The sequence below is a fragment of the Thamnophis sirtalis genome, unplaced genomic scaffold (assembly GCF_051295495.1).
Source record: "Thamnophis sirtalis isolate CommonGarterSnake01/CBP01778 unplaced genomic scaffold, rThaSir2_p1.2 scaffold_1, whole genome shotgun sequence".
In the NCBI taxonomy this organism is placed as follows: Eukaryota; Metazoa; Chordata; class Lepidosauria; order Squamata; family Natricidae; genus Thamnophis; species Thamnophis sirtalis.
Window position 1 is genome coordinate 52,577,618 of NW_028261381.1, and position 14,403 is coordinate 52,592,020.

Sequence of the window (14,403 nt, forward strand, 5' to 3'; positions counted from 1 at the left end):
TTGTATTGAAGGAAGAAGGAGGAGTGAATAGAGACAAGTGCCTACAAGGTGGGAGCAAATGGCAATCCAAGCATCAGTCCAATGACACCTTAGGTGTCATTTTGTAACATATTATTACTTTGTGTAGGTCGTGATATCATGAATCAAATCACCTTTAAGGCTTCATTATAGCTGGTTACAGAGGTTATGCATGAGGCTCATGGATTTAGTATTATGTCTGAAGACCAAAGTCATTCAAAAAATGTTATGGCCAAGCAGTATAATGAACAAATAACATCTGAGTTGAAGTGTATCACTCACTTCACTACAGTGGCATTTCTCTACAGAGGCAATAGACATCAGACAGTGAAGTAATGCAAATTATGTCCACATAACATTTTGCCTCTACTGTGATTGGAGGGATACAACTTAATGTGATAATGGTCATAGACCATTGTAATGAGCAGAAGAAATGCTCACTGAGAAATAAAAGGAAGATCCATAACCAAGACAACATTCAGATAAAAGAAATCTGAGTTTGGGGCAAAACTGTAACCGGAGTAAACATTGCAGACAAAACCTTCCCTGGTTCTCATGAAGATAAGTGGGTATCTGCATGTGGGAGAGTCCATTCAGACTTGCAAGATTGTGTTACAGTAATCTTATTGTAAAACTAGTTTTTAGTTTCTTAAACAGGGTCTATCTTTAAGGGTGGATAGTTATTTCCTCAGTAGTGCCTTACAGTGTGTTCATATCATTGCCTAGTTATTGTTGAAATGTTTTTTTAAAAACAAAGTTTTAGACCAACAAAGAAATGTTAGAAAGTCTATCCTCACTAATTCAATTTTGGACAACACTGAATGATTTTTGTTTTTGGTGCCTTCGAGTCAAACTTGAGTGCTGGAAATTTTTTGGTAAAGTTTCAAAGTTTGCTCATACTTGCTTCCTAGGGCTAAAAGACAGTGACTGGCCCAAAGTCACCCAGCTGGCTTTATATCTAAGGCAGGACTAGAACTCTCTGGCTCTTGATTTCTGGCCAGTACATCTCTGGATGACTCTAGACCTTATAAACTACTAGTGGGAAAAATGCATTATTTCTTACTCCAGTGTACTCAACAAAGTGTCATAAGGACACCATTACAATGAACACAAGGTCTCAGAAGAAAGGTGAGATACCAGTCTAACAAGGAGAGCTAAGTGGTGATTAATTTAGATGTGCACCTTATACGAGGGCAGCCACTACTCAAAATTACCTAATATTTTCCCTCAAGAAAAATGTAAGACAGCATGAACAGTGATAGCAGGATCAAGCAGAAGCCCAGTTTCAATGGGAAGGTATTGTCACCTGTACTATCATAATGACTCTTGGGACATGCTCACCTGTTAGGCAGGACAAGGAAGCAGACATGACTGTAAGTGCCGGGAGAGCAGAGTGTCAAGCAGAAGTAGTCCTGCTTGTCTCTTCAGTGCATCTCTTCATTGCACAATCAGCACAAGACTGGATCACCCAGTAATTAGTCCACAAAGGTTTTCAGATTACAATAAAGTCCAGCAACAGATCAGTATTGATCCAAGAAGTCCAGCAACAGATCAGTATTGATCCAATTATTCTCTCATGCTGGTTGCTGAGAAACATGGAAAACTATCCAAGACTTTCCTGCAGCTACATTTATCTGGACATTTGACTTCACTTGGCAAGGTTTCCCCATGCCCAGTTGGATCAACTTTAAAGCTTTGTAGTTTGAATTTTGACTGTGAAACTCACATGATATGATGGGAGGCTAAATCCTCAATCCAAGGGCTCTCTTTCCTAAGAACACTTACGTGGACCAGCTGCTCCTGCATATCATACTCCTTTGTACAACCTTCCCAGTGACAGTTGGTCTCATAAATAACTTCAGGCTCCTGCTTGCATTCGTCCTTATCAAGTTCTTCTTTCAAGTCTGTCAGAAGTTCCTGTAAGATATAAAATATTTTAAGTAAGATGGACTAGCTTTGCCAGAATCCTTAGTCACCCATAGATTAGCGAGCAGGTGCCATTGTGTCAAAGAAGAGAGCATTCCTGATCAGCTTAAGAAGACCTGAATTATACTTGCATGAAGAGACAAGCACCATAAAGCTGGCCAGTTGGTAGGAAATGTGAACAAATATTCCTCTTTGTATTAAAGGCACATCTTCAGCCTGGGTGATCAACAGCCATTGTGTTTCTCTATCTGTCTTCCTTAAAACACATTTTGCTCTCAAAAATTGATATGGCCTTTTATCGCACATTTTTGTTAACAAAACTTAAGGAACAAACATTAAGCACAAAACAAGAGCTAGGTTCTGCAAAGTCAAACTGTAAAGGACGGAAGCTGATAGAAATGACTTAAAATAGGACAGGTAAGGTTGTTTTTTTAAAAAAAATGTAGGGTTGCTTTGTATGTAAATCTGACATCAGGATATTCCCTGGAATGGTAGGGAAAGAGAAAGAGAAAGGGAGGGCCACTGGGCAAAGATGTTTAGTGGGCATGCAGGAAGATACTCCATTAAAATTTAAATCCTAAGCCAAAATGGCACTCAAGCAAACAGTGAGGAATGTAGGATGTATAAGAATTCTGCCTCTGCTTCATGGATATTTTGGTCCCGACAGAATCTATGATGGCACAAATGCAAACAAGAAGCTAAGTCTAGCCAGGGCCTGGTTTGCTCTTAAAAACCCATGGCACTATAGCAGGAAGAGTGGGCATACTTTATTTAGCATGCAAAGTGACCAGGAATAGGGGCCTTCACTTCTTTTTTTTTTTGAATTGTTAAAATAGCCTCCCTGCTCTTAGCAGAGCAGAGTTTTTCCCCAGGGCTTCCTAGAACAGGGGTTCCAAACCCAGAGGTGGTCCTGCCAAGTGACTATCTACTTGTCCGAACCAGTAGGAACTGGTTCGGATGAGTAGGTAGTCACTTGGCAGGACACGCGCCCGAACCAGTTCTATTGGTGGCGCCGTAGATGCCACCATTTTGTTTTTTGCTTCTGCGCATGTGCAGAAGCAGTTTTTTTACTTCTGCTCATGTGTGCGTAGAACGCATCAAGCACCTGAAGCGTGTTCCTGAGTGAACCAGCAGTAAAAGAAGCCAGAACCCACCCCTACCCCAACCCCTGGGTCACAGCCCACTACTGGGTCATGAGCTATTTGGAACTGGGCCGTGGAAGTGGCAGATGAGTGTGTGCATTTGTGTGAGTTGCATGTCCCGGATGCTAACATGGAAACATCCCCTCCACCCTGGAAAGGTTGGGGAACTCTGTCCTAGACTACCAAAGTAATTACAATTTTTGGTTATCAGCTCTGTTGATATGAACAGAGTTAACCTAACCTAACATCACTTTCATGCCTTTCACATAATCAGGTGATCACATAATCATGAACACACTGCTGAAGGAGAAGTATCTTACAATGAGCCTGTGGTGCAGGGAACATGGAGGATATTTCGGATATTTCCATCATTCACAAAAAGAAAAGACGCAGTGGCCACTTTATACCTGAAATAAAACCAATTCAAACCCCACCCTTCACTGGTATGTAGGGAGGCCATAAGAAAAAGTGCTCTGGACCAGAAATCTGTAGATAGGAAAATGGATAGAGTTTGGCATTTGAATTTTACACCAGTTGAAGTTCCAGAGACAGCCCTAAAGATAAGCACAACCAGACTATGCCTATTTGCAAAAGGTCATACTGTAGCTAAGGTATTGGACAAATCTAGTGAAAGATCCTGCAGCTTAAATAAATCATGTGCGTCCTAACTCTCCAGATCCACCTCCAGCCTGCAAATCTTTCAAGAGGAGAGTGATCCCATCTAGAACTGATCAAATACAAGAGAGTATAATACAACGATATGATATGTTTGATAACATATGAGATGGAATATAGGATGCCCAATTGAAGAGAATGAAAAGCACAATTTGAAAACAATGTGCCGACATCTGAAACAGAACTCCAGTGTTCTCCAGAAAAAGCACATGGAGAAAAATTATTCTTTCATCGCTTCAACATTTCATGGCACAAGCAAAAGAAATCAGTGCAGTTTTCAAGAAAGACTTCAAACATAACACAAGCGTATGGTGCATATGCTTTTTGGGAGGACTTGTCCAGCATCAATAAAAGGGGGTGACAGAAACTGTGCATTCTATGCTTAGGCAGCCTGTGACTTGGATGCTGCTGCGTGTCACCCTGAACCAACAAAAGGAGTTGCACAGGTCAACACCCACCACCTTCAGTAGGTCCCTGGAGAAACCCTCCAGGTTTTCCTGTTTGCTTCCATAATCCCTGGGATGAGAGAGAGAGAGAGAGAGGGAGGGAGGGAGGGAGAGGGAGAGAGAGGTGGATGGGAATGGGTGTCACTGCTGGGTGTGCATGTGAGCATGTTTCAGCTCCCAACTGCAGGCAGCCCACCTATGTTTAAAAGAAATCTGACAGAAGTTTGTCCAGCGTTGTGGTTAATTACACTTTATTTACTTAAAACATTTATGTAACTGCCCATCTTATAACCAATTGTGGGCAGCTCCCAACCAAAAGTAAAAATAACATAAACACTATAATAAAACGATAGAACTAAGCATAGAATCCTATGATAGTCTTTTACTCTTTATTTCTCCAGCTTGTATTTAAAAGAACTGACAATTCAAACTCCTTAAAAAAAAATTCTCCCCAGAAAGATCAGTTTTATCAAAGATGCAATTAAAAAATGACTCTTCCAGACTAGGCTGTTTTCCAGTTCTGATGAAAAGGTTAAGCATAATGCAGTCTTTAGTCCTAAATTTTCCAGTGTCCTTACAATGCTGCTTTTATTTTTATTATGCCCATACAGGGCTTTGAATACATTGATATAAAAGCATCCATAATCCTACTTGGCATCCAATCCTTTCAATATTAATTGGTTTTCAGAACTTGCTGTGGATTGCCTCTATGTGCAACACTTTGTTCATTAATAGTCAAACTGAATCAATAAGAGGCCTGTTTTATTATTTTATTCTTTAGGTCCTCTTGGTGATTTCTTGTCACAACTCTAAATTTTATACAATTCTTTAAAGGCTGTGGATAGTGAGATTGGATTAATTAGTCAAAACCACCCACTGTTGATTGCTTATTATAAAATGCTGGGGAAAACCCATATATCAATCATTTCTATAAATCACCCTAAATTTTGACAAGTTAGGGTAGCACAGAGGCAAACAGTTAGTCAAGGAATAGCAAGTTAGTCAAGGAGTAGCAAGTACACATTGTAATGCATTGGGATGGGTGCTGGCCAAAATTGTCCAGTATTAATGGACCAAGAGTGCCTGTAGGAGGGCATGTCAAAAGAACCAAGACATAGATTGTGATAGAAGCCCTGTCTTTTTTTTACATAGGTCATCTCCTTTCTTTCACTAAAGAGTGTTGTACATTCAAAATGGCCAATACTTTTAGAGCATAGTTGGGCTGTTGATGAAAATGCAGTGCTGAAAGATTTGCCATCTTTTACACATAGCTTTCTGTTCTAAGAGCATAGTAGCTTATATTGAACAAGTACACCAGGAGCACAACAATACTCATATTTTGAAAGAATGCCCCTAACATGCTGCAGAAAACCTAGTATACCTTGACAGAAGGTTACACACTCTTGTGTTATGTTTTTGCGTTGCTGTTTGCAATGCTGACAATAAACTGAGGCTGTGATTCTACACTTCCAAAAAAGTTGAATTCATCTGAAATCAACTTAGGTCTATATTACAGAATGACACAAAGGTACACAAAAAAGGTACACATAAAAGAAATTTAACTAATTGGGACTTTCTAGGAAATGGGCTTTGGTGGAACATATGTATGTGTGCAAATACGTCACATAGAAATACTACAGAGGACCTGTAAAATTATTTTCCAGGAGAGTTCTAAACATAAAATGTGTGAAGAAATCCATGCTTAGCAACAGATGCCAATTCCCAGAATCAGGATTTCCAATGGCAGATGGAATTACTGCAACTTGGATGCCCCTTACATTCCTTTACAAACTCTTTTTCCCTGAGAGAAAGGAAATCCTCTTTTCCCGTCTCTGGGCCCATCTCTTGGCGTAAGGCAGCTATCTGATTTGATTATGTTGTTGTTTCAGATCCTGTGTTGTTTTGCTGTCTTTGTATGCCGAGCAGTTCCCAAACCAAATGCTCTAGAGAGATGTCTTTTTGCCCTAATTGTGCTGACTACAGCATATTTATCTTTCCCAGATATGCTATCTTCATCAATTTTACCAGCCCCCTGATGATTGCACATGTTGCTGTCCCCATGCATCATGCCAAAACCCGCTTCTGAACTGGAACTGAAAGAGAAATTTGTCATAAACTCTTCTGTTGGCTTGACAATAGCAAGCCTCATATTTCATGAAAATGAAGTGCCTAGAGCACTTCCAATAGTTTACAGTTGTGATAAAGAACCGTCAGAGAGTGTGTCAGCCATTAAGCAGCCTGGAACTCAGCAGTTCTGATAAGGACACATAAACTGGTGGGCCTTTCCGGGTGTCAAATATTGTGTCACTGGGGTAAAGGATGCTGCTCTCAGCAATTGCTTCCTGAAGAGGAACAAGTCGCTTATTGGGAGCTTCCTATTGTGACACCAGTTCTTCTTGTCATCTATCTTTGCTCTCCGATACTATTATCACTCGCTTGGCGAGTCAGAAGTGTCAAACATCTTTTTTCCGGTTGCTTAGATGCAGTGTGACATGTCTGTTGAAAAAAAATGCCATGACCCAAGGACTCCCAACATGTTCCTTTCCAATCACTCATAGAAATCTGCAATCATGTTGAGATGTGCAGAAGAAGATCACTGATCTTGAAACATTCCCACTGACACAGTTTGTTGAGAATTGCAAATTTGCTAAATTTAGATCACTGAATCCTGTACTTTAGAATGAAACTGTACTTGAAATTCTTGAGACTGCAACCCTGAACACTCACTATAGGGAGTGTGCCTATTTAACACCAAAAAAAGAATATAATTTGTATGGCAACAATCTTTGCAGTAAACAATTTCAAATAATTTTAGGTGAAACAGTCAAGAGAAAAACTATTACTAATGAGCCAGCACCTAGAACAGGGGTGTCAATCAGAGGGGGGTTGCCACTGGTGAACTGGTAGTGGAAATTGCGACTGGGTCACCAAACTGGTAGGGACGGCAGGCTTGCCACGCCCCTGAACTGATGTTTTTGGGGGCATTTTTAATTTTCTACACATGTGCAGACCTATTTATAGGCAACTATGCAGACGTGCAGTGAAGCAAAGTGCGCACACACTGAACTGGCAGTAACGCCAGCAGCAAACCACCTCTGGTGTCAATCAATTTCATTGAGGGCCACATCAGGGTTGTATTTGACCTCGAGGGGGCTGGGGTGGGTGCGGCCAGGGTGGGCATGGCCAGCTCAATATCACTCATATCGGGGGTACTTGTGGTGGCCCAAGTACTCTGCCAGTGAAAAAGTGCTCCCGAGCTCTGTTTTCAGCTGAAATGGCCTCCTGCAACCCTCTGCCAGCAAAGGGGGGTTTGGGGTGGTGGTGGTGAAGCTGTAGCTGCTGCAGCCAGAGAGTGTTTGCGGTAGCGCCTCCTGGTTTTATTTTATCAATTTTTAGTACTCCAATTGGATCTTTTTTTATTTAACTTTACCAGCAAAAACAGAGCTTGGGAGGGCCAGCTGGCAGAGGCACCAAGGGCCGGTCCTTCACTGTTTCCAGGGTGGCCCCACAGACCAGATCTAAGCACCCTGGGTTTGAGTTTGACACCCCTTACCTAGAAGAACACTTCCCAATTCCAGTATGGCTCCATCACTTAATGCATTTCAAAGACAATGTACATCCCACACTTGAGGTTGCTGCCTTCTTCCTCACTGAAAATTCATAATTTGCTCAAATAGTTGTGGATTACAAAATTCTAGCCAATCAGTCCAAGCACTGAATGAAGTCTTTCCTTTAAGAGTTACCTGAGTCGGTGGAGAAGCTGGTGGTAGAATCTCTGTTTCAGTCTTGACTTTACTGCGTTTATGAATTACCGGATTGACTGTGCTGCTAACGGCCGATTCACTGCTTTGCTTGTTCTAGTAAGGCAAAAATAAAATGGAGATGAATTAAGTGGCCATGAATAAATGCAGCATTGTGGCATTGTAATTGACTGAAATTGGTCAGTGTCAGATGACTGATAAGCATCTGCTGTACATAAAGATGAAAATGAATCCCGGAAACAAAAATATGGATGGGGTTTTCTCCCTTAAAATCTGCTTGCATTTTCCAAATACTATTATGCTCATTGAAATACCCCTTGTAATGTATTTCAGCCAGAAATGTACAGTATTATTGTTTGTCTATGATGGACAAATTACATTATTATTTTCTAAGGTAGCAGAAACAACCTGCAGCCCCAGGGTCAGAAGGGATCACTTAAGATTATGGGTCTGGCCCCTCAGAGATCTCCAATGCTGTTGATAAATGTTACATTTTAACACACCAGTAAAGGAAAATTATTATTCATGTTGGCAACAATTCTGTGAATTGTGTTTGAAATTAAATCAAATTATCATCTAAGTGTATTCATTTTGGAGTTTCAGCACAAAACATCACAATCAAATGCCAACTTTGGCCAACATATATTATGTTCCCCTAATTTATGGTTCAGGATAAACCTGCTACTGAGGAACAAATCTTCATCTCCATTAAAAAGAAACCCTTTGGATAGTAAACATTTTGCAGTGTTATTTGTCACATCCCACTGCTGATGACCATGCAACACAATTGCTTGAACTAGCTGCTTCAATATGAATTGGAAAACTGTATGGATTTCACCCAAGCTGGGGACTTCAGTTTACTTTAACTGATTCATCTGCAGATTGGGGACAAATAGCTGTATTCTTTCCAAATAGATACATTCAGCCCTCACTTACCAACTAGAAGGCACTATGTCATCAGAATGATATCTGATTAAGGGCAAATACACATGTAAAGTTAATCTTGTACCAATGCGGCTGCTTCACAATCTGAGTACCAGTTCATTTCATGGCTGATCACTGTAGTCCATCAGCATTCACTGCTGGAGAAGCACGAGGACTGAGGCACAGTTGGCCAAGGGTAAGACAGGGTAAGAGCACTCTATGAGGGGGACCAGAACTGGGAAGACTTGTGATCATCATCACCTTTTAATGACTCTGTAGTCCCTTGCGGGGTGGAATCTAAGCAACTGAATGCAGCTAGCAGAGTATTTTAATGGCCAGATGTCCTTCCTGCCACTAATGCGGAGTTTCGTTCAGCAGATATATTCTCAGTATGCCCAGAGAGAGAAATACAGTATCTGCCTCTGCCTAGGATCAAACTCACAGCCTCCGGATTGTGAGGCAAGAGCTCCACTGCTAGGCCACCACACCCCTCTGTAAGTGGGAAGACTTGGGATGCCAACGATTTAACATGAAAAGCTAGGGTTGTGATGAGTGAAAGTGACAGGGGCAGTTGAAAAGGTTAATGCTAAGAGACTCACCTAGGCTTTGTGAAAGTGCTTTCCATAAAACCACCTGAAACCCTTCTGATGAGGATCCTACCTGGTTGGACTCAGGGATGCAGTTGCTACTGTTGCTGATCTGAGCAGGAGAAGAGTTGACCGAGATGACAGCTACATGTTGCCGGGCAGGGAAAGTTGGAGATGGCTGTAGAAAAGGAGGGGTATGTCCAAATGCTGAGCTCAGGCCTCTTTGCTGGTTCAGAATTTGTTGGTATGTCACTGGGTTGATTGGATGAGGGAAGGTAAAGGCAGGACTGGAGAGAAGGGAGAAAGACCAAACTGGATTGGTGGAGCCTTTAACAATTTAACAATTACAACAAATTATTGAAGTTTGCTAAGGGCTGTTGCTGACTTGAAGTCAGCCTGACTGAGCTACTTCCTCCTCCTCAAGATAACAGGCTGTCCCATGGACCTGTCTTGCTTCTGAATCTTAAAATCTTTGCTTGTAAAATATGCAGAACTAACCAGGATGAATTGGAACCCTAATGAACAATAACTTTAGATCATTACATTTCCTTTTGGTGCATTCTGGATTTAGGATTAGGATTACTTTATTTATATGCCGCCCTTTCCCTGGGGGGACTCAGGGCGGCTCACAATCCAAGGAATCCCCCTAAGGCAGCGATGGCGAACCTTTTTTGGCTCATGTGCCATAAAGGGGGGAGTGCAGGGGGATTGTGTATGGGTGCGCCGCACCCATAATGAAAGGTGCTCTCCCCCATTTTTGCATGCTTTTTTCGTCCTCCCCAGGCTCCAGAGGCTTTATAGGAGCCTGGGGAGGGCAAAAACAGACCCACGCCCCCCACCCAGAGGCTTCAGGGACCTTCAGGAGGCTTCCCTGAAACCTCTGGAGGGTAAAAAATGACCCTATGAGCAAACCGGAAGTCACTTCCGGTTTACTCATAGGGCCGGTTTAAGCCCTCCAGAGGCTTCAGGGAAGACTTCTGAAGGTCCCTGAAGCCTCTGGAGAGCTTAAACCGATCCTATGAGCAAATTGGAAGTCACTTCCAGTTTGCTCATAGGGTCGTTTTTAGTCCTCCGGAGGCTTCAGGGAAGCCTTCTGAAGGTCCCTGAAGCCTCTGGAGGGCTTAAAGTGACCCTATGAGCAAACTGGAAGTCTGTTCCTGAACTTCCAGTTTGCCCTTAGGGCTGGGTTGTTGTTGTTTTTTTGCATGCTCTGGAGGCTTCAGGGAAGTTCCTGAAGCCTCCAGAGGGCCTCCGGGGAGGGGGAGGCTCTTTTTGCCCTCCCCGGGCTCCTATAAAGCCTTTGGAGCCTGGGGAGGGCACAAAATGGCTTTAAAAAAGGCCTTGCGTGCCCTGACAAGTGGCTCCGCGTGCCATAGGTTCACCATTCCGGCCCTAAGGCAATTTCCCTTGACTTTATCCTTTTGTTTTGTTTTGTTTTGTTTTCTGAGACTTAACAAGCTCACTGGAACTGGCCTTTGTTAGTTGCATATTATCTCTTTGCTGACCATGAATTACACATGGTCAGTCCAAGATTATCAGAAGATCATTGATGAGCACTAGAGATTTTTTGGGGAGCCATGTATTCAAGGTCAATATTTCTATTGAGATATTGTGTACTGTTTCCTATAGTTTTCTGGCATTCAGTGGCCTTGCTGCTTCTGCTATTTGAATCCTTCAAGGGAGGAATTGTACATGTGGAAATTACTGCTTACTATAAATTAGAAATGTGATTAATGGACATGTAACCCCCCTAGATCTACCAAAGAAAGTACAAGAATGTGCTGACGCTTAAAAAGAATTTTTACTCATACCACCAGGAAGTGTGTCTCATTTTAATAATTATTTTTTATTACTGGTTCATCTAAGGGTTGACACACTTATAAATAATCAGAGAAAATAATTTAAATAACATTGCTCAGTTGTTGATAACTTGGGTAAATAGATACAAACTTTAAATAATTGTTTACAATTGACAGTGATGCACAGTTTCTGAAGAACATAAAATAATCCACTTGAGGCCTGCTCACTTTCAACGTAATGGAAAAAGAACATACCTCTCTCTGTTTCTGAAATCAGGGAATAGCTTCATCTCTGTATGCCAATAAAAGCCTTTGGAATCAGTTTGCAAACAAGACATCTGCACAAGTTCCATTTGAAAAAAACATTGGTTTTAATAACCAAACAAATATGACTGAACGTGAGAGAATGAGGCTGTTTATTCTGGGCCTGTTGCTTTAACTGTAGAGAAGTCATAGGCAGTTTATAATCTCTGGGCCACTACCTGCTCCTTGGTTAATAAAATACAATAGCAGAGTTGGAAGGGACCTTGGAGGTCTTCTAGTCCAGCCCCCTGCCTAGGCAGGAAAACCTATACCGTTTCAGACAAATGGCTATCCAACATCTTCTTAAAGACTTCCAGTGTTGGGGCATTCACAACTTCTGGAGGCAAGCTGTTCCACTGATTAATTGTTCTAACTGTCAGGAAATTTCTCCTCAGATCTAAGTTGCTTCTCTCTTTGATTAGTTTCCACCCATTGCTTCTTGTTCTACCCTCAGGTGCCTTGGAAGATAGTTTGACTCCCTCTTCTTTGTGGCAACCCCTGAGATATTGGAACACTGCTATCATGTCTCCCCTAATCCTTCTTTCTATTAAACTAGACATACCCAGTTCCTGCAACCGTTCTTCATATGTTTTAGCCTCCAGTCCCCTAATCATCTTTGTTGCTCTTCTCTGCACTTTTTCTAGAGTCTCCACATCTTTTCTACATCGTGGTGACTAAAACTGAATGCAGTATTCCAAGTGTGGCCTTATATAGGGCATTTATAAGGCATTATAAAGTGGTTGTCCTGATTCAAAATTAAATATGGCTTTTCTCCTACCAATTTGGGGGGGGGGGAGTTAAGTGTTTTGACAAGCCTGGCAGTCCCATCTCATGCTTTGGAAGGCAGGTAGACAGGGCCCTCTTTGGGCTGTTTATGATGCAGTCGACTGATCTCCCCTAAGGCCATCAAAGGCCTGCTAGACTGCTCCCTCCTAGGCCATGCATGCAATGCAACTGCATTGGTTTTATTTTGAAGGCAATTGCTATTTTTCTCTTCAAAAGAGAAAATGTGCCACAGTATGCACCTATTGGTCCAGTTCTCCATAAGAATCCTAGTTTGGTCTCTTGGGGAAAATGAAAATGAATTCCCAATTCCTGCTGTAGATAAGGATTGTGCCAGAAACTGAAAAGTTGAGTATTTCATTGCCTGAGATATTTCATCTTCCCTTACCTTATTGCCCCTGCTGATAAATGGCCGTATGAGCCACTAGCGGCCGAACTACTTCTGGAATTATTGATATAAGCGACCAGGGAATTGGGTGAAGTCCGAATCATGGTCTGGAGATCAATGCTGGCATCAGACAAGGGGGATATAGAAAGCGCTCGCTTCCTGCTGAGTCTTGGCGTTACTCTGGGGCTGGAGAATCTTGACACTGTGTGAAATGAAAATAAGGAGAGATGGCATCGGTCCAGAATAAAAGAAGCTGGTTTTCAATCTTTAAAAAAAATATTTCAACACAATTAAAGTAATTTGAAATCAAATACAGGTAGCCCTTGAATTACAACAGTTCATATAGTGACCATTCAAAGTTACAACGGCCCTGAAAAATGTGACTTATGACTGTTTTTCATAGTTATGACCTTTGCAGTCTCCCCGTGATCATGTGATCAAAATTCCGATGCTTGGCAACCTGTTCATATTTATGACCTTTTCTGTGTCTGAGGATCTTTGTGATCTCCTTTTGCAACCTTCTGATAAGCAAAGTCAATGGGGAAGCCAGAATCACTTAACAACCGGGTTACTAACTACAGTGTCAAGAAAAGTCGTAAAATGGGGCACAACTCACTTAACAAATGTCTCACTTAACGACAGAAATTTGGGGCTCAATTGTGTTCGTAAATCAAGGATTAACCTGTACATTTACAGTATGGATGATGTTTATATATGGTCAGTAAGACCATATATAAACATAATTTTATCTATGGGCATTCAGAATGATAACCTCTGCTGTTATTACATAAGTGACCACAACCAACTCCTGATCTTGGATGGAAGAAAGAGAAGAATAGAATGCTACTATCTAATGCTCTCTATGCTATGAAATAGAAACATTTCCAAGGAATCCTGTTAAGGTTGTCTGCAGGGAACAGTCAAAAAAATGCTCAAAAAAACTCAAGACTGTGACCACAAACATGTTACTGTGGCCCAGTTGTGGGTTTCAATTATTTTAGAACCTATTCTCTAGGTGTGGCCTATTTTGTGGCTTGGCAGTCATGTAACTGGGTGGGAGTGGTCAACTTGTAAAATGTGGTGAAACTCATTAATGCTCTTGCTTAGCAACCAAAATTTTGGGCTCAATTGTGATCATAAGTTCTTTCTTTCTTTCTTTCTTTCTTTCTTTCTTTCTTTCTTTCTTTCTTTCTTTCTTTCTTTCTTTCTTTCTTTCTTCTTTCTTCCAGCCTCATCTCTGCCTCCTTCTTCGAGAGCTAGCTTCAGGGACGGCCAGCCTCCCCTGACACTGCGCTCTTCACTCACCTTCCACCTGGAGGCTCTGCCGGCGGTCACCTCCCGAGAGAAGTGCAAACTTTCAGTCCGGTTTCAGGCCTGGTTGCAGCACGGAAACTGCTTTGGTCGCACTGATCGATGATCTCTGGCGAGCCAGGGATAGGGGTCACTCCTCTATCTTAGTGCTCCTTGACTTCTTAGAGGCCTTCGATACCATCGACCATGGTATCCTTCTGCGACGGTTGCAGGAGGTGGGAGTGGGAGGCACCGTTCTTCGGTGGTTCTCCTCCTACCTCTCGGACAGGTCGCAGTCGGTGTTGGTCAGAGGACAGAGGTCGACCCCTAGGCCCCTCAATTATGGGGTGCCACAGGGTTC

At 42.0% G+C, this 14,403-nt stretch overlaps 1 protein-coding gene across 1 annotated transcript in view; it reads right to left on the minus strand.

The window, feature by feature from the left end:
• GLI2 (GLI family zinc finger 2) overlaps positions 1-14,403 on the minus strand; it is a 329,813-nt gene that overhangs the window by 26,287 nt on the left and 289,123 nt on the right. Inside the window, exons 6-9 of the mRNA XM_087712078.1 lie at positions 12,753-12,954; positions 9,553-9,766; positions 7,951-8,064; positions 1,804-1,935 (exon numbers count right to left, since the gene is read on the minus strand). Coding sequence (XP_087568204.1) covers positions 1,804-1,935; positions 7,951-8,064; positions 9,553-9,766; positions 12,753-12,954 — 662 coding nt within the window. The remainder of the gene's footprint in view (positions 1-1,803; positions 1,936-7,950; positions 8,065-9,552; positions 9,767-12,752; positions 12,955-14,403) is intronic.